This window comes from Bombus huntii, chromosome 7 (assembly GCF_024542735.1).
Source record: "Bombus huntii isolate Logan2020A chromosome 7, iyBomHunt1.1, whole genome shotgun sequence".
Lineage (NCBI taxonomy): Eukaryota > Metazoa > Arthropoda > Insecta > Hymenoptera > Apidae > Bombus > Bombus huntii.
This window is the reverse complement of record NC_066244.1, coordinates 9555900-9576744: the sequence shown is the minus strand read 5'-3', so window position 1 is coordinate 9576744 and position 20845 is coordinate 9555900. Positions and strand designations below refer to the sequence as shown.

Below are 20845 nucleotides of genomic sequence, written 5' to 3'. Positions count from 1 at the left end.
CGCCAATTATTACCGTTGATTTAACGCGATGATTTAATGTCTCTTTTGTTTTACTGCGTGATATATGAATGGCTCAGTTGCTATGTTGGGCAAGTACGTTAATTAAATTGTAGAGAAAAGTGAGAATTCTAAAAACTTTTTTGGAAATTTGCCTTGGAAATTTGAGATTATTCATCAGGCTATTCTTTCCTCATAAATCTATTTGTAAAGACATATTCCTTGCTTCCCAAGATATTAAATATTTTTTTTTTCTATTTTTCTATTTTTGTATCCGTCATCGGTGTGTTCGGCAAAAATTCTTTCAGTCTTCTGCGATTATTACTTAAATCACTACATTATCACAAATACAATTATAAATGCGTATGTGTATGGTATCTGCCATATAGTTTGTAAATTATTTTAATATATATCTAGTTTGTCGAATACTTTCATTTCTTTCATTAAAGTTTTTTATAATTGAAAGTACTCAAATACTGCAGTTCCAAAATCTCTCCACTAGATTGTAGTAAGTAAAGTGAAAATTCACACACTACTCTCAGATGCGAGTGGTCTATATTTAAAAGTTAACGAGCTAAATCCAAAAGCTGTTCATAATTTGGCAACATTCTCATATTATCATAACCAGTAACGTATCTGTGTTGGCAAGTACGACATAAAACAGTATATTTTACATATTAAACGAAATAGAAATTAATAGAAATCGATCAGTGAATTAGTAGAACTTTTTTACTTACTTTTATCTCTTAATCTTATTAATTCAATTGATTAAAGTATTTAAAAGGCACGTAAATATATATTTCACGACATTGATATTCCCAACATATGAGTATAAAAATTATTATATTACTTACTTCAGAAGATGGAAGTTTAAAACGCGAAATGTAAGAGAAACTGAAAGGCAACGTATTTTCATAAGATTAGTATTTTATTGAATGATGTACGATATACGACGTTCCTTTCAATGACTGTTCGTCATATATCTCGTAATTCCACTGAATAATTTCTCCAGGTTTCCATTAAACTCAATTCCTAAAACGATCTGTTAAAAATCAGAATAAAAAATAGCTGTATTTGAGATTGCGTTCAGCTAAAGATTATACGCATCAAATTTTAGAATTGTGTTGCTTTTCAAAAGTTCACAACGAATCGTTTTCTTCCCAATCTCATCAAATATTTCTCAGAACTCGGTATCAGCAGACATAAATGTCCGTACTTCCCTATCATATTTTTTGTAATATTATACGTATATGTGAGAAAGAAACTGTTACGAAGATTATTTCCTTAAAAATAAATGATTGTCTAACCATATTACTGTGATAGCGTTTCAAACTTTCTCTACACGTTAACGTTACTTTGTGGTCTGATTATATTTTGTAACTTGCAGACAGGAAGCCGTAGACATGCTGTGTGATCTAGCAGTTCGGAAGTTATCACCAGGTACATCAAGTGGGTCGAGCTGCAAGCAATCATCTGGAGCATCTTGCAACTCTCCAAGAAGACTTCGTCGTCTTGCCACGCGTACGCCTACTGCCGATAATGATCAAGGTATATCGTTTTCTCGCATAAATGCATTTATTTGATTGAACCGTATCTATTGGAACGAAATTAATGTCCGATTAACGTTTTAAAAACTATCGTTAAAGAAAATCGCTCAATTGATCGTGAGATTTCGTCTTGATACATTTCTGTATTTTGAAAATCAATAAGGTCAAATAAATGTAACTTTTATTATCATTATGTTCAATGTTAAATGAAATACAGGGAAGTTATTTTTTTCAGACGTCATAAATAACATTGAGATGGTATTACTATGATCATAATGTTAGAACAAAATTTGCATAGTGTAAAATTTCAGCCATGATAGTCCTGAAGAGTTAAATAAACTGACGACAATTGAATACACTGATCCGAACATGAATTTCTATGTTCTAAATGAACGACAAATCATAGACAGAGGAAAAAATTACAGAATTCCAATTATGGAGCTATTTAAGATTTGAATTCGTATGAAAAAAGAAGAAAATAAAATTTCAGGGCAATTTTTTTTATTTATATATGTATATTAGGTACTCAAAGATGATAACACAGATGGATTTCATTTCTTGAAGTACGATTAAATTAGGAGAAAAATAAATGTATACGTGTAAACGTGTAAAATAAGTAACTTTGTTATTTGTAAATAACTGTTACATTTTCTATATTCGAAATGATCGAAAAAGAAACAATTTATGTCGTTGTAAAATACAAATATTTTTCTAATATGAAATAATTAATTCTTCAGCATCGAATGCTTCTAACGCGTTATTGAAGATTTTGACACGGTGTACCAGAAACGTCATTTAACATCGGGGGATTAAAGTAACCGTTATATAGATGCAATCGATATTTCTCTGATTGAAACTGGAATCCATCTGAAACATCTCGATCATTCGCCAAACCTTTCTTCGCTAAAAATCATATCAAAGTTCGTACCGTATCGAATAAAAAGAAGAAAGTCAATACGCCCTATGTGCGGAATAGGAAAGAACGCGCATAGCGAAAGTGCTCATCAACATAAAAAAAAAAGGGAAAAAGCTCGATCCATCGGGCAGCTCCATCCAATAACTGAAAAAGCATGGTCTAAGGGAGATGATATCCATCCTTGCAGAAACTCTGGAGAAGCATCCGAGCGTGTACACGACATCGACGGCCAGCCAGGCAGAGACATCCGATTCCGACCAGTGCTCGATCAGGACGCAGATAACGAATTCCCAGCCAAACACACCTGGAACTGACATAATCGATCCGCCACCGTTGTACGACGTTTGCGATTCCAGCGATTCCTCCAAGACACCGGCGCGTCCGAGTTTCCTCGATCTGTCCGCGCCTCAAGGGAAGCCACATTTTCAGTTTTGCAACTTGGACTCGGATCTCGATTATCCTGGCGGCGTGGAAGCGATCATCGTGGAGGATGAACTTGGAAACAAGGCAACCGAGACCGATTACGAGCATCTCGAACCGAACGTATTGTCCAGCAACGAACACGACAGCGATTTGCCCTCGGAGCCAGCTTCGATGCCACCGTTGCTCTCCTCGACGAGCAGTTCGAACGCAGCAGCATTCAGCTACAAAAACCCGGCTTATCAGAGCGCCAATCCTGCCTGCGGCGCCGGCATTGACACCGTGGCGAAAAACAAGGCTACACACTCCAGTGATCAGGATATACCAGGTTCCTAAATTTTCTCATGAGACGGGAATTTTTCTAAACGAGGTGACTGGAATTGGTGTGCGAATGTTAAGAATTTGCTTTTGATTGCTCGGTAGATTTACCTTCTTGGTAGGTTTGCGATAGGTTCGCGCTTGGAAAAAATGTTTAACTTCTTATTAGGAATTAGGAAATTAACACTAGAACTACCGAAGCAGTGAACATAACAGAATGGCAACAGATTTGTTATTTTTCCGATTACTAAAAATGTGTAGGAAAAATGTTGATGTTCAGTTTTATTAAAACAAAAACTAATTACATATATGTGCTTATTTATTTTCGTCATATCGCCTTAATTCTAGTTATTTATGTACGTATATCGTATTTAGGTAAAATAAAGGTCGTTAGTTCTAATGTTAATGAAATTCTTTATAACTGCGTGATAGGTGAGTCTATATTTCACGTAATTCGACCGATATTTTCATAAGAATCAATGAAATTCTTTATATGTGTGTAAAAGAAGGTGGACCCTTTATGACACAATTTGTAAATGTGACATCCAGTCAATAACGAAAACTAATGAAATTAAGAAAGTGAGTCTATCAATATATTTCGATATGGAGAAAAAATATGGGAAAATTACCATTGACAGATATTATTAAATAGTAAATTCACACAGCAGTTCCAGTCATCTCGATTTTAATAGCGTAGTTTGATCAAGCAAAGTGATGTAAATTTCAAGGCAAATTTTTAAAAATAATGTTTGTAGCATTATCCTTAGTAAAGCGTAAATACGATATTTATGAAAAATTTATAAGCGCAAAAATGTGCAGATTACGCATAATATGAAATATTCAATAATATTTAGCAGATTAAAAAAAAAAAGAGTAAAAAAAGAGTCTTATAATTAGTCAAGAATACTATACACCATAAAATAACGAGGATCAACGAATTAGCCTCCTTTCTATTTATCTATTTGAATATGCGCTTGAAACTCCACTTTTGTTCATGCAAAGACTAGCTTTGATAGTATTTTCTACTAGTTAAGTTCGTTTGTTCATTGATACAATGGGAGGATAGAATCGGTGTGGCTTTGTTGATTAAAGGGGATTTATTGAATGTTCCTGTTAAAAGGATTAGGAGAACAATTGATTCGATTGCAATACTCAGTCCTTCATATTGATTCAAAGGATGCTGGATCGATTTCATTTAAAAATAGTTGAAGCTCAAATTAAATTGATGAAACTAAATTGATAAAAGATAAATTCTTTCATTAGATATATCTTGTTTACCGCTTCCAGTTTCTTTCTTTCTTCGAGATAAGAAGCTGGAAATAAAGCATTGAAACAATTCTTGAAACACACTTCGATATTATCAAAGAAAAGATTTTTTTCACGATGAACGCTTACAGTAACAAATTAACCTTTGAACACAGATTAAGAAAATTCTCCGTGATTACTTGTAAAGCGAACGAACTTACCAATTTCAATGATGCTGAAACATGTTGTCAAGGTCAATGTTCTGAGCAACTTTTCTCTAGACACGTTACGGTCGCTTTATAGTTCCCGAGACATACATAAGCGAAAGATTCTGTTTCGACGACGATATCACGGTTCTAAAAATCAAATAGTCGCTTCTTCCGATATCACGGCTACGATGTTCCTAATTTCAAATGACGATAATACAGATAATACAGAGCTTGATGTGAATTGAATCTGTCTTATTATTTTATATCTGAGCTTATTACACAGTAGCGTTATCGGGCGTCTCTCGACCGCGCGATCGACCGAATGATTATCTAATCCAAATCGAAACCATTGATTGTTCTTTCTTACGTGGGTTGAAAATGATTATCGAAGATGAACTAGGTTGGCTCGTATGAAAGTACGAATACCACGAGATGACTTCTTCTGTGCCACAATGAAGCGTAATCGTAACGTACATTAAACCGAAGCTTTTTACGACTATCTCGGAAAAAAAATATCCAAAGCCGAGTAGCACGAACAGAGAGAAATTATTCAGAATGTTGATTTTATCAATATATTTCAAGGTCATTGAAATCGATGAGATCGTCCACTTTGTAAATAATTATCGAGTTCTCCGCCTGAGTAATTTAAATTCCCATATAGATATCTTAATGCTCATCGGTCGTTAATTTTATTTCGATATATGTATCTAATTATTCATTTCGGTGTAATTTATTTCACTGTAATTACTCGATATCAAATAATTAACAATGAGAATAAATTTAATATGAAAATCATCGAACGGACTATTTCAACAGAACGTCCAATTAAAAAATACAAATCACAACTTAAACGAGAAGTATCAACTTTTAAGCGGATTACAAGGAATTGCGGCAACGAGTTTATTATCTTATCTTCCAGTATAGTACGAACGTGCAATATCTTCTTACAACTATATCGTGTTACCTTGATTTCGTATACAACATTCACAATCAGTTCAGTCACTTGCACGCGATCAGTTCACTCAATAATTGTTCAATACCTTTATTCCAGATCGTGACCAGTTAAATCATTCGTTATCCCATTGTCTGGCATTTTTCTTTTTATTTATATATACAAATAATCGATATATAGGTTGATTATTGTGCGAAAAATTTGCGACGTGAAAGTGCGACATGAAAGATCACACACACGAATAATTTAATTTTCAACGAAGGAATATAGGTCAGTCTACTGTGTCAATAGTAATTATATTACATTTCATTCACATTGAAATTTAACTAATAATTCATTAATTAAGTGATTTATATATATACACATATATAAACGCAATTTTCGTGAAAAAGTCTCTACATATTTCTTCTTACTTTTTACTATTAACAAGGTGTTTCCTCTGCAAGAAACAAACATGTGCAGATTTTCGTGAATAATTGTACGACGCTCGGTTTAATCAAGAAGCTATTTTACGTGAGCATTTTGAACGATTCTTCTCGATAATTGTAACCGCACTTTTAATTTCCCATGTGCATTGTGTTCCCAGTAACCGAGTGTGTCGCAAACGCGGTTGTTTCCGAAGGGTAATTTAGCTAATTGTAACGTGCCGACCGGTCGAAGCTTATCTGAAAGAATTTTCGCAACCCCTACCTAATCACGCACGGAAATGCAGTGAGTGCCACTCGCGTCCGTATTCTCGTCCATTTTCTCGCATTTGAGGAAAACCAGTCAGGATGCATATTTTCCAAGCTTCCGTTTTCGGCCTTGCTGGACGTCCGGTCGAGCCAAACACAGTCGTATCGTTTAATCAGTCGAACGATCGGTCGACAGTCTTGGCCGAGCTTCCTATTTTCGAATCGAGTTCGATTCTTAGTAATCGTAGAGTCAAGTATCGTTGTGACCATTCGTAACGATCCTTCGTGATTCTTGTCTCAGCGATCGGAGACGATTCGAAATCCTCTTATCGTTCGGAGAAGAACAGCCCTTGGTGTCGTTGACAGTTCATCGTTCATTCGACTGCCACTCTCTCTCGCGAATCCAAGATTAATTGGGCGTGCAACAAGTACAGCACAGTGTAATCGACATGGAACACGCGCACTTAAATCTTTTTCGATTCTTCGAGTCGAATCCTCGTCTAAGAAGAGGCAGAATGTCTGGCACATCACAAACAACCGGACACAATCGAAGAAAGCATAAGGAGGAACAAGGCGACCATCCTTCTTCGTTTCGTTCGTAATTAACGCGCGTATTTTTCGGTTCGGAAGCGTCTCTGTGCTTGTATAACACTGTCGTCGTCGACCAACGCGTTCACGAACTTAAAAGCAAGCGGCGCGTATGCAAACATTCGTCGACGTGTCTGTCGGAAATCGACCGAAAATCAACCAGATTACGTTGGGTAACGCGTTCTTGAACACGATCCACTCGCACCGAGACTCGAACAACATTCAGAAGTTGAACTATCTTCGTCTGTCTCTATCTGGTAAGGCGAAATCGACAGTCGAGTCCTGTGGCATCAACAAGGACGATTTTAAAGCAACCTGAGAGCGGTTGCTTAAGAAATACAATAACAACACGCGCTTGTTCTTCGCCACGTCGCGTTATTAACGACAGCTCATCGAAGTCGATCCGCGATCACGTCCGATCGTTGCGTTTATTGAAACGCCCAGGGATAACACACAAGGAACGACCTGCTGCCAACATCACGATGAACAACAAGACGAACCAGAAAACGCGAAAAATCTGGAAGCGAGTGATGGCTTATTGCGATAAAGTTGAACGAGGTATTCAGGAACGCGTCATACTGTCGCAAACAGCAATTCGATTCGAAAGCCGCGAGTTCGATTCGAAAGCAGTTCGCGCCGCGATCACGCACATTCAGGTGTAGGGGCAAATATCTCGAAGAATCGCGCGTCAACGAGCAACGACGCAAGAGGACAAACGTGGTGGATTCCTACGTTCGCGCTAAGAAGCGAAAAATACACGCGGATGTCGTCGTTGCCACGGCAGACTTCCATGATGCGCGTTTACGTGACAATTCCGAACGTTACATCGTCGCATTATCGTTCAACGAGAAGAGGAACCAGCTGGCAGAATCGCGAACACGTGCTCCGCATCGATTATTCCTCTTGCTCGAACGAAATCTCAATGACGATCCGAAATTGAACGCAGCTATGTACTGTGCGTTGCTAGAACATGGCGTAGGGGCAAGGGGAACACTGTTCTGTATTGTTTATCGTCAGACCTGGTCTGTACTGCTTTGTTTGTACATGTGTCACTTTCGACCAATACACGTGCTTATTTTTACGATTGTGTCGAATCTGTACGAAACAACCAATCAGTCCCGCATTCCCTACGCTAGTCATCTTTTCAGCAACACACAGTAGCAGCGATCGACGCGCGAGCTTTCTATCTACCGCGTCACATGCTTTGCAAACCTTCGAGCTCGATAACGAAGATTCGAGTAGTTTTCGATGGCTCGGCAAAATCGAATAGCTGTCCGTCGTTAAGTAACGTATTAATGACCGGTCCGGCGCTACGAGAATACTTTGTGTTGCCTTCGCTTTGCTCCTTCAATTCATCGTATGAGCGTTGACGAAAGAGAGAAGATATGTCGCCAATTCCTCGTTCGTTCGTATCACCGCGCTCAAAAGAATCGTCGTGGGATATGTCGTAACGCCTTTTCTTCGACTTAAACGAAACTTCATCGGAGATTCCGCAAGGGCGATAAGATTCGGAGATTCTTCATCGTCGATGAAATCTCGTGCCGCTTCGTGGCAACCTTCATCGCCTCACTTCGGTAGCACATAGAAAATCGTCGTCAAGTTGTTCGTCGAACACCACTGGAAGCGCGTTGTGGATATTCGTTCACGGTAAGAAAAATTCAGCACGTTCGCGATCGAAATCGAGTCGATATTAAACTCTCATCCATTATCTCCTCTCTCCTCCGATTCCAACGATCCTGTCGCATTAACCCTGGGTCACCTTTCGATCGGTAATTCGCTTACGAGATTAGCGCAGATCGATTCCCGCGCTTTACCTGCCAATCATCGCAAATCGCATTGACAACACATCCAGAAGGTAAAGCAATTCTACCCGAGACATATAATATACAAGAAGCACGTACATCATCTGGACGTTCGACAGAAGTGAACCATAAAGAAACACTGTACTGGAGTGAGAATAGTATTGTCGTGCTAAAAAAAGACGATCTTGCGTCACTGTGCTGGCAATTAGGAAGCGTGGAGCAAACGGTATCACCCACGCCGTCATGGTTCGCGTCATCAACGACGTCTACAAGAGAAACTTGAAACAGTTAGCGCTTCTTCCCATGCAAGATAAAGCATACGGTTAATCCCACGCTTCACACAGGATCTATCGGTATCGGTCAAGTAGCCCTCCAAATGAAACACACTCGATTTTTCCTTGTTCCATTGTCCTTGTTGTTGCTCTATGCAACATCAAACGAATGGACCACCACCGAGGCGTAGCAGACATCAAGAGGACACTGTTCAATGGACATTGGAGCCAGCATAGATAACGTCATGGATCATCGTATCAGCTCCCCGAAGACTTCATTATCAGCGCATCAGTCGTTATCGTTTACATCGACAAGTCACCCAACGCGGAGACCACGTTACGATCGAAGGATCAAGGACAAAGGCGTGAGGGTATTCCAGCGTAGCTTTTATGACGCTCGCTTTCGCGGACAGGAAGCTATTTTAGAGTCGGGACGTTAGCACTTCGGGATGTTACACAACTATTCGCTTCGGCAATTGCAACAGTGTTTACTTTTAATGTTTCATGTCCACCGTGTTTTCAATAGTCGGGTGGTTATTTCCGAAGGGTAATTTAGCTAATTGTAAGGGTCCGGCCGGTCGGAGCTCACCCGGAAGAATTTCCGTGACCTTTACCTAATTAAATTCGAACCCTCGCGTTCGTCCACGTGTCGCTCACCCTCTTCCGGCCCAGGGTCACGCACGGGAGTGCAGCGAGCAATTCCCAGCGAACGAGCATGCTGCTTGACCTTTTTCTTGCGTTTGGTGGAAACCAATCAGCGTGCATATTTCCAGCTTCCGTTTTACGCCTTACTGGACGTCCGGTCGAGTACAACGTTCATCACGAACGTTCGAATCGCCAATATCATCTGCGCCAGTCATAGAGCAAGAATTTAGTCGTTTAGTCTGTCAGTAATCGGAGAGACAGTCTCGTACGAGCTTCTCAACGGCGAACGTCTTCTCCATCAGCTGTAGAGTATGAATCGTTTCAATTTCTCGGCTTTCGGAGAGAACACCTCTTAGCGTCGTTGACAGATCATCGTCATTCGTTCGACCGTCGCTCTTCCTTATGTATCAGTTAGCCGAGTTCAATTCGGCGGCTAACAAGTACAGCGCAGTGTCATCGGCACCGGACACGCGCGTGTACACGAGGTACTTACTTTAAAAAGCAATTTAACGTAGGTCGCTTTTGCTGTTTTTGTAAAAAGTACGCGATTATTCGATTTCAAATGCAACTGAATCAAACGATAACTTACACAACTGCAACCGATTCGAAAATCGAAATCCATCGTTTAATGTAAACTTTACGTCGCGCGTTGTGACTTAATTTTATGTGCGATGCAGGGAAAATCTTGGGAGCAGAAGATCCCGGCGGCAGCAAGGGTTTGTTGAAGTGGAAAGGCGTGATGTTCGCTCCAGATGATGGAATAGATAAAACTGAAAACAAAGAGGAGAAGCCCACGAGCGCAGCTGCCCGCATTAAAAATGTTGAGCAAGGAAGTGAGGTAAGATTCTCGTTCAACGAATCGCAGCGAAGCATAATTGATATTGAGTCTATTTATTTGCGAGTCAAATATCTTATATTATGTTACTCTGTTATTGAATGAAAAACTCAGGGAAAAATATTAAGTGTTACGAGATATCTTGTTTGAAACAAGTATAGATAAAATTAAACTAAAAAAATCTGTATGTTTCTAGGCATTCAAACGCATTGGGTATTTTAAACGCTCATGAAGAGACTTAAATGTAACACTATCGACGTAAATGATTTCTGTTTATCATAGCTGTTTAGCGTAGCTTGTTTGAAGCATTATTTCACAATTTGAAGCTCAATAACGTATACATAGCTTTTGAAATATTTGATTATTCCTTTTCAAATTTTGCAACTTGAATTTTTCTTTCCAAGATAAAATAGCAGGCCCTAAATAAATATACAGAATGTCCCGTTCTATAAATAAATACTTGAACTTAATTTACTCTTAATTAATGATTTGTAATTTTTTGAATATTATCAATAAAATATCATTATTATGTGTAGAACAGGATATATAATTAAAAGATTGTGATTCTTCGAAATATTAAAAATCTATTTTTAACAGATAATATACCGAAAGTAATAAATTCGGAACGGCTTAATTTTTATTTCTTTCTAAATTCCTATTTCTTTTTTTTTTCTTTTTATAAGGAAATTTAACATTTATAGTCAAAATTCGTATATTAGTCGCAACGATAATTATCGTTCTTAAAGGTGTTCATGGTAGAGCTGACACGTGGTTGGAATAGTCGACTGGGATTCAGCTTGCAACCGGAAGGAAACCGTACAGTTATATCAGTGGTGCACCCTGACAGCGTTGCAGCTAAGGATGGTAGACTAAAACAAGGAGATGTGCTTATGATGGTAATATCGCTACTAATTAGCGTTTCATTTTCTACTTTAATATGTACCTTCTTCTTCTAACTGAACATAAATATGCTAACGAAAAGACATGGAATAATTGAAAAAGTCTAAATGATGTTTCCCACTAACTTGTACTTTAAATTCAAATTACTTTTCACAATCTGTATGGAATATTGCAATTAATTGAGCCATGAGGTGACAATTTCTTAGTCTAAGAAGATTATTCCGTAAATCTAATTTTCAAAGTTTATTATGTACACGTATCATGTATACGTAAGAGCTCTGAAATTAAAAATTAAATTTATATAACTGTGTAAACACAGTTCTTTGTGTTAATAATAGTCATAATGAACAATTGCTTCTTTAAATTATGATCTTCCTTGTTTATTGGAAATAAAGTAATAAAAACGTATCATTCAACAAAAGATAAATAGTAAGTGCGTACAATAACAATAAGAACAGTGATAAAATTACAAAAGAAATGACGTTATTCCTGGAAAATATATATTGTTGCAAAAGTCTATTGTGACTAAGATTTTGCACGTTCGACAAATTAATTCTATTATTCTCGCTTAAAACGTATTATACGTTATTGTTCATATATTATTCATCAGTTGCTTTTCTGCTTCAGGTGAATGACGAAAGCGTGGAACACATGACAACAGCTGATATAATAGATCTGTTGCGCAAAATAAGGGGCTCCATTGGTATCACGGTGATGAGACGAAGCAAACGAGAAAACTCAACGTGACGCTAATCAGATGCATAACCGAAAAACATGATATTTAAAAGCTAGAAGAAAAAGAAGAAACTTTTATGTCAATCACGACACATCTTTTATTTTTCATTTTCAAAAGTAACATCCAACTTACGAACGAAATATCATGACAAAGGTCAATTCCTCCGACTTCGTTTCAATATGAATGTTATTCGCTCATTAAAAAACAATTCATTCGTTAATATTTATAAATGTAAATGAAGTCGACGCGCGTTGGTCGAGTGCAATATATAAATTTCACTGTGAACAAAATTGTAAATATAATACACGAAAATCGAAGCCTTAGATGAAACTACATTTTCAGACGTAAAACAGTCCACGCGATTAGTGCGAATTGCATTCGTATAGTAACGCTCCATCAGATACTTAAATCTAATTAGCGTATATTTCAGAAGATACATTGTTAACGTAGGTCGGAATAATAACAAGATATCCAGTGTGGTTTATCCTTCGAAACGAACATCCTTAGAGTTCATTTAACATAATAAGACTGCTTTGAGAGTTTTAGAATGTGGCGAAGGTAAAGGAGAAGTAAAATGTTTGCCATATAGATATTTATTTGAAAAATACGAAAATATGATAGGACTCTTTATTTTTCCGTAATCCTTTAAAAACTAGACACCGTGTTTGAATATACACAATTGGCCATCGCTGTTGTACAAGCAGGATAATATTTTTGTAAAGCTTTTGCTCTGGACGAATACGTCTCTGTCCTTCAGAGGATTTGAAACCATAAAAGAAGTTCTATGTATTATCGTAAAAACTTTATATATTTATACATCTTGTATGAATATCGCAGAGAGACTATTTAAAATATTTCAAACTTTAATGAAAGTTGTTCTAATGTCATGGAAAAACACTTTTGTTGAAAATTAACTGATATAGAAATTATGCCAATTGGCTTAAATTTTATAAGGAAAGATTCTCGTTGCTACGTTTATCGATCTCTTAGATAAAATAAATACACGTTTCTACAAGTTCGTTAACGGTGAGAAGCCTTTAAATATAATATCGTTAAACGGTTAAAATCAAAATTCGAAGGTCCTGTTATTCGGATTTTTTAACGTGTCAGTTAAAAATTTCAATGGGGCGATTAAAATGCACGGTTTCGAATCCTACATTCATTAAAAGTTAACAGATTCGTCGACACGATATAATTGCTTCTTGACAATCCGACGATTGTCCGCTGTAATTAAACGAGAATTTTCTTGAATTCTAAGAAAATGTTACAATGTGATTCATCGTGATAATTTTTTGGAGAAAACAATAAATATATTAATAAGAAGAGATTCTATGATAAATATTCTAATTAGTAGTAAAATATTCCTTTAATCGTGTATACAATTTCTTCGATTAATGTGCACAAAACGCGCTTCTGTGCACTATCTGTAAAAGAACGATCAGAATTCCTCGGAACTTGAATGAAAGCAATCATTTCAAACGTAATAGAGGGAAGAAACAAATCAAACTGGGTAATCAAAGAGTCAATCAAACCATCACGAAAAATATATGACGATACATATAAAGAAAGTAAGTTGTTCATCGCGTCGTTGAACCATCGCACCCATGTAAATAACTGTAACATAGTTTTATCTTACGTTCCCAAAGTTTAAAAACGACAAGATGCAACTCAAACATTTCTAACATATCGTTGCAGATTAGACCGCATACCTGCACATGCTTGCAAAGCGCAACATGAGAGATGCTTGCAGTGACAAAATACACTCGCAACTAACATATCACATTTTCTTTCGAATAACGTGTGCCCAATAAATAATTTCCTGTACATATAATGTTATAAATATTACACGCGTATAATGTAAATAAAATCGATGTATTATTTGGAAGAAAATGTGACATTTATTGTGTAAATGTTAGGCTGCAACAACATTGTTAACTAATGTTTCTCGATGAAACGATACTATTCGTGTGTATTAACTAATGATAAAAAGAAACTGTATGGAATACAACCGTTAATCTTATTGTATTTAAGTCCTGTATAATAGAAGTTACTTAGGGCTGTTTCAATTTTAGAGCCATGCTCTAGATAGTAGCTCACGCAAACGACGTAATAAAACGCTTTTGCTTGACGCGGCAGAAAAGCGCATAAGCTTGCCACGATACGTGAATTGTAAAACTTCACTTTCCAAAACTTGATATTTTTAAGCAATCGAAAAAGCTTTTGTGTGCGCTTCACACTATGCAGCTGTTTCTTTTTTTCATTTATCAAGCAACATTTATCGAACAACATAATATCAGACATCGTTCTACATTAAATGGTATTAAGCGATATGAACTTAAACTATTGATCCTACTTTAAAACGACATAATCCTATGCTCCATGAAGTTTATTTTCTTAAAAATAAACTTATAGATATTTATACTTAAAAATAAATTTATTATTTCAACTTTATATAATTTCCTAAATCGATCTTTATGTTATCATTAATTTACATGTTTACAAAAAGTTTTACTAAAAAATAAAAAAAAAAATTAAAATTTCTTTCAATCAATTTTTATTGTGTTATTAAGTAAAAGAAAATCAAGTTATAAATCTCTTGTATATTTAGAAATATTCTTCTTGTATATACATGTACATTTGTTATGTTCTTTAAAAATATGTATTATGGATTTCTATACACAGGGAAACGAAACGTGCTTGTAGTATATTTAGGAGTGTAGTAAACGTTGAGTAACTACCTCGCCTGATGCCATACCATACAGCAGTGGTTCTCAAACATTTTATGCGTAACCGTCAAAAAATCAATCACAAAAATCAATAAACTACTCAATAGTATAGTATACAATATTACCAGAATCTCTAACAATCTAAACTTATAACTTTGTTAGAAAATAATAAGACAATGAAAATATTAAAAAAAAAAGTTATTTTTGAAATATTAAAGTATATGAAACAGAGTAAATTACATATAAAAAAAAGATATATGATAATTTTAAAATGCAAGTCAAAAAAGTTATATGATATATATTACAATGTAGCTTATTCGCTGAATTAAAGAATATATTAATAGTTTGTTGATAAAGCTACATGTAATGGAACATAAAATAATTAACTATATCTAAGCAGAATGTTATTAGATATAATATTTATAAAAATGAAATTTATAAAAACACGAAGTTCACAAATATTAAAATTTTGACTTCGCAAAAAATAGTTTCAGAAACACTGCCAAATATGAATAACATTTAATGTCGAAGGATATATAACTATTAGCGCAACCCATTTAAAACCCTTAAAGAAAATTTCATTCCTATTAATGTTGCGCTTATATTTATTTAGGAGAAAAAAACAATACATATACACATATAAGATTCAATGTAATAAATAAATCATCATCATCATAAAATTATAACAGTATCTTTACGAAAGAATTAAAAATAAAGTGTTTCATGAATGTGATAGTTGTTCCACTAGAATATTAGAAGCTTTTAAAGTTCTATTATGTAGAAAAGAAACTATATTAGAAAATATATACATAAAATGTACATAAGATTATATGTATAAATGATACCAAAGTGTATGAGAAATAAAATACATAACAAAGACACATATTTTATGCGTAAACAATATCAAAGACAGCTATTTTAGTGTTAAGTAAGTTAGGCTTCTTATATTATTGTTAATATCTATACAAAGGTGGGATGTAAAATTTTATGTGGTTGTCATCATTTTACCATTGTTGATCCCTTTCTGATCAAAATACTGTAATATATTCAATAAAATTTGGTGTCTTTGATAAATAATTTTGTATTTTTTCCAATATACTTATTTGTGCTAAATCATTACATCTTATGCAAGAGAAAAGGAAAGTAAAATTGTAGACGTGTATATTAAAAGATATAATAAAGTATACATGACTACTTTCTTTTATATTTAATACTAAACAGTGTAAATAAAGTATACTTGTAATTAAATATCTAATATATAATAAAATCAAGTACAAAATAAATTAATGCAAAGAGACATCTACATTATTAGGTGTTTAAATTAATTCCTATGAAATAAGTCAAAAAATACAATAATTTTGAAACTATTTACATATTCATTTTTTTTAACTTTTTGTACGTTAATAAAACTGGATATTACTTACTTTTAAATATTAAAGGCGATAAATAATGTATAAATTTACTAAATATACAATAATGAAAGTAATTTATAAAACATTTATTTTATTTTTATGATTCATTTTTTTTAAGCTTTGCTCTAGCAGATTTTCTTACGACGTTGGTATTTTCCGTAACGTTTAACAATCGTTTTCTCAATCGTGATTTATTCAGTGCATATTCCATTTTTTCATCATTTAAAGCACATGAAGACTCTTCATTATTTAATTCTTTGGCCTCAATCGTGGAGCGCAGAGACGATTTTTTAACTTTTTTCATGTTATTTGACATGAGATTATTATCAGTTTGTATCAAATCGCGAGTTCTTTTTCGACTAGTACAATTTTTACTGCATTCAGGAGAAGAACTTATATTTTCTTTCTCCAAATTTGAGGGACTCATTACTTTACTATCTACAAATCCAAGGCTAGTAGAACGTAATTTTCCTGTAAGATTGTTTAGAAAATTTGTTAATATCTCAATCCATTTTCAATATGTTTCTGTTATATTCCAATATTAAATCAATGCTGACTTTTGTGTTTCAATGCTTTTAGTAATCTTTTTATATTTAAAAATTTTGATTAATATTCTATCATGAAAGGGTTCTTTTTTTACAAATATATGTTTAACACGTTCACAATCCGAGATGGAAACATACATATTTCTTCATATATGCAAGCAAGCGATATGCACATCTTCCAGAAAAAATATTGTAGCAAATATAATCGGAAATATGTTTTGATTATCTTTTAATTATTTTTAAATTCAACTTATATGCAATTCAATTATTTCTTTTATGCAGGAACTTGTTACTGTTATAACAACTTGTTGGTGTTGTTATTCTATAAGCAAAAAATATATAATTTTTGGATCGATTATCTGTGATTATATTAGGGGACATGTGAATAGGCCGTATATACATGACACTACGACAGACTGTGGACGTGTTAATTTTTATACAGCATTATGAAACCACTTAATAAATAACCAATTAAACTTTTACTAAAAGCACATTACATACCATGATTAAATTTACTGTCAATACTATCATTACTTGATAAATCACATGCAATATCTTGCAAGATAGATTTTGATCTCTCATCTCCTTCTTCCTTTTGATCTGAAATGCTATCAGAATCAAGACGTTTCATACTTGTAGTAACAGACTCTGTCTGTTCCACTTCATTTTTTAAAAATGATGTCTTTCTTCTTTGTAGCAATTTCTTATATTTGGAAGTATTAGGTGAATTATTCAAATTACTTTCTAATGTATTCTTATAAGATGAATCGTTCATTTCTGATTGTGTTGCTTTATCATGAATGGATGTATCACTAAATGCATCTGAACTGTAACTTTTCTCTGCCTCATTTATTTTCATAGATGAATAATTAAATATAGATGCTTCTTGATCATCATTTGTTTGATCATTCTCAGATTTATTACTCGAAACATTATTATTAGAAGATAATTCTATATTAAGAAATTTGTTTGGATCAATACTCGAATACATTTGTAATGGACAAGAAGTATCTGAATCAGAATCCGGAAGATATGCAGCAGAATTTGACAACTTAAGATCAATTTGTTCTGTATGAATCATTGAATCATCCAAATTTTCACTCATCATTTGACGTTTAGGTGAAACATCCTCATCACGTTCTGTACTTGTCATTAACAAACTACGCCGTGCTGATGGCTTTTGTGAAGATTGTATACTTTTGATCTTATTAATTAGACTGTCAAAGCTATTTTTGTGCGTTTCCACTGATGAAAATAAAATAATCATCAAATATTATAAATATTATATGGAAAAGCTTAAGAATTTAAAAAACTTACAATATTTTCTTCGTTCATCTTCTATAGCATTCTCTTCTGTGTTTTTAGTAACTTGTAATTTCTGAAATGGTAAATAATTGGATAAGTTTAATTAAAAAGCAAAAAAGTGTGGTTTTTAGACAAACGCAATAAGCTAATATAAAATATTTACATTTAGAAAAAATGTTTTGTTAACTTTTTTTTCTAGGTTCTCTTCATCTTCACATTGTTTTACTAATTCTGTGACTGATCGTGGATTTAGTTTATCACATTCTGCATTATAAAGAACAATATATCTTTGTAGTCGCGTTTCCAAAGCTTTCCGATCTCCTTGTGAAGACAAACCAAATTCCTTTGCTTTCTTTTTTAATACAGCATCTTTCATTAAACTAAATACTAACTTTGGCAGTGGTTTACGTTTCGATTCTATTCTATAAAAATAAAAAGTCATTACATTTTTCTAATTAAATATTTGTATACTAAACATTAGCATTTTGTTACATTTGAGGTTTCTCTTTCACAGATTCCCTTTTTAAACAATCATCAAGATGTCTGTTTATTTTTAATTCTGAAATGGTAACCTTACATACTGGACATATAACAACCTTAGTTTCTTCTGTATTTGTTATAATTGGACGTTTATTACTTTTAGGTGTAAACATTAAAGGTATTCTAGGTATTCCACTTGTACTAGGACTAGATAAATCTTTTTGTACATGTATAGATGGTGAAGTATTACTTTGAGAAGTAGGAATATTATTAATAATTTTACTATATACAACTTTATTTTCTTGTCCATTTATATATGCACTCTTATTTTGAAGCAATGATTTTGGTGAATTAGAAACATCATCAGCTTCATTAAATTTTGTGAATTGAATCTGAATTTGTAAAGATCTTTTTAATTGATCTTTAATTTGTAAAAAGTGTGCTATAATCTCATCTAGAACTTTATTTTTCCTTAAATCCTTTTCAAAAGTTTCTGCAAAGCACGCAGGACATTGCGTTTTGTAATGTAAATACTTTCTGATACATAAAGAGCAATCTAAAATTTAAGAGAATAATAATAATGATAATAATGAATAATAAAAATCCTGTTAATATATTAAAAGTAAATAGTTTTTATCTTACAGTTATGAGAGCATGATGTCATAACAGATGTATCCATGAATTCATAGCATATTCCACAAATCAGCAAATTTTCTATATGCTGCAAGAAAAATTACTCAATACTACTTTTATTGATATTACAAAAAAATAAATTTTATGAACACAATCAATAAACCTTTAATCCTATATATTCTTGAGGCCACATCATATAAGTTTGCATACAAAACACAAAATAATTTTAAGTTTAACCTATACGATAATAATTGTAGCTACAATAAACAGCAGTTACTGATTATTTTGAAGCAACAGGTAGACAAACATACTGCTGCACATTGTCTGTCAAAAATATAAATATGATTAAGAAAGATATAAAGAACCGAACAGTCAGGAACAACTTTATCATAAAATTTTCATGTTTTGAATTTTTGTATACGTCGCAAACATATAGAAAACTATGTAAACCATAATATTAATTTTATAATTTTAATAATTGTGATTTTCACACATGAAATATTTTATACGATTAAGAAATATTTAGAATGTTAATTATTTGACATATATATGCATATATAAAAGTACGAAACAAGATATGATAGTGTATACATATATAAGTATGTACATACTCTATATACATATATGAACTTTGGATTCAACCGGAAATTGTGAGGAGCTTTACGTAATTTTCATGTTTCTCTAACTGTAACAAACGAAAGTGTAACAGGATTATCCTGTTAAAATAATCTACATTATACAATGAATCTAACCCGGTTAGTACGTGCTGTAAGAACTAAGGATGTGGTTCTATTACGGTATTTGAATATAAATATATGTATTCAAGGAACTTGAATTTTAAGTTTGAGGTTATATCTTTAGGTTTGCCATAAAATCCACTATCGTTGGTGGTGTCGTATATTATACTTATGCGGAAGGATTGTGGTCAAAATCCGAAGAAACTGCTAAATTGTATGAAAAACTGTATGTAAATGTTGCTCCGTATGTGAAAGAAAATGTACCTGAAGAGATTACTAAGGAGGTAAAATACTAAAAGAATTAACAATAAATTCTAATTTATTGTTTGTTTAATTCTTTGGTATCAAATGGTATAATCTTCTATGCAATAGGTGTTTAGATATCTTACTTTTTGATATCCCTACTTAATGTTAAAGATATATGAATGTGCAAAGAATTAATGTTATATTTAAGATAATTTTTATATTCATAAAATGTTGGTTGTTTAAATAAATCAATACCAATAATTTTTTTTTAGTGGGCTCAACTACCAAGTGTATCATGTATTACAAGCTTCATGAAATCATCTTGGAACAAGGGTGTTATGATCAGTATGGAATTCATCTCTAATATACCAACACATACTTGTAATGGTGCTACTAATCTATATGAAACTGTGCAAAAGTACATACAAGACCTTAATCTTTAAGGTTAATAGAAACAAAATTAATTTTTATGTAATATTGTTAGTATCATTCTATGTTCTTTAGATAAACATTATATAATTGATATTTATAAATAAGAAAATTGTTATTTATTTTTTTGTATACTATCTTGTTTGTTTAGATATATATAATTTTAATGAAAATACACCGACATAAATAATAAATTGAATTTTTAATTTGCTTCATGCAATTAAAGGAAAATTAATTATTTAAACATATCACTATTATATGTATTTACATTTAAAT

The 20845-nt window shown here is 33.4% G+C and overlaps 3 protein-coding genes across 4 annotated transcripts in view; 2 read left to right on the top strand and 1 right to left on the bottom strand.

The window, feature by feature from the left end:
• LOC126867694 (uncharacterized) overlaps nt 1–13383 on the top strand; it is a 226174-nt gene extending 212791 nt beyond the window's left edge. For both annotated transcript variants that reach the window (XM_050622501.1, XM_050622500.1), the window contains 5 exons: nt 1385–1545; nt 2648–3208; nt 10263–10423; nt 11167–11316; nt 11948–13383. In XM_050622501.1, coding sequence (XP_050478458.1) covers nt 1385–1545; nt 2648–3208; nt 10263–10423; nt 11167–11316; nt 11948–12067 — 1153 coding nt within the window. In that variant the 3' untranslated portion in view covers nt 12068–13383. The remainder of the gene's footprint in view (nt 1–1384; nt 1546–2647; nt 3209–10262; nt 10424–11166; nt 11317–11947) is intronic.
• Nucleotides 13384–16265: 2882 nt separating this feature from the next.
• On the bottom strand, nt 16266–19727 carry LOC126867696 (E3 ubiquitin-protein ligase RAD18-like). The gene is made up of 7 exons (XM_050622504.1): nt 19321–19727; nt 19167–19245; nt 18537–19080; nt 18208–18466; nt 18057–18117; nt 17241–17984; nt 16266–16665 (listed from the first exon to the last, which is right to left on the bottom strand). Exons 1-7 carry the CDS (start codon nt 19363–19365, stop codon nt 16292–16294), a joined length of 2106 nt encoding a protein of 701 aa, XP_050478461.1. The 5' UTR covers nt 19366–19727; the 3' UTR covers nt 16266–16291.
• Nucleotides 19728–19749: 22 nt separating this feature from the next.
• LOC126867700 (uncharacterized) lies at nt 19750–20701 on the top strand. Its single transcript, XM_050622512.1, has 3 exons — nt 19750–19912; nt 20019–20178; nt 20413–20701. Exons 1-3 carry the CDS (start codon nt 19899–19901, stop codon nt 20581–20583), a joined length of 345 nt encoding a protein of 114 aa, XP_050478469.1. The 5' UTR covers nt 19750–19898; the 3' UTR covers nt 20584–20701.
• The last annotated feature ends 144 nt before the right edge of the window (nt 20702–20845 follow it).

Bases quoted from the DNA above. Each gene is read 5' to 3' on its own strand.
- LOC126867696 (XM_050622504.1), bottom strand. From the start codon at position 19,365: ATGCAAACTTATATGATGTGGCCTCAAGAATATATAGGATTAAAG. The intron at 18,467-18,536 runs GTAACAAAATGC...TTATTTTTATAG, and splicing joins GTGAAAGAGAAACCTCAAAT to AATAGAATCGAAACGTAAAC. The intron at 17,985-18,056 runs GTAAGTTTTTTA...TATTTTCATCAG, and splicing joins AGATGAACGAAGAAAATATT to TGGAAACGCACAAAAATAGC.
- LOC126867700 (XM_050622512.1), top strand. The intron at 20,179-20,412 runs GTAAAATACTAA...ATTTTTTTTTAG, and splicing joins CTGAAGAGATTACTAAGGAG to TGGGCTCAACTACCAAGTGT.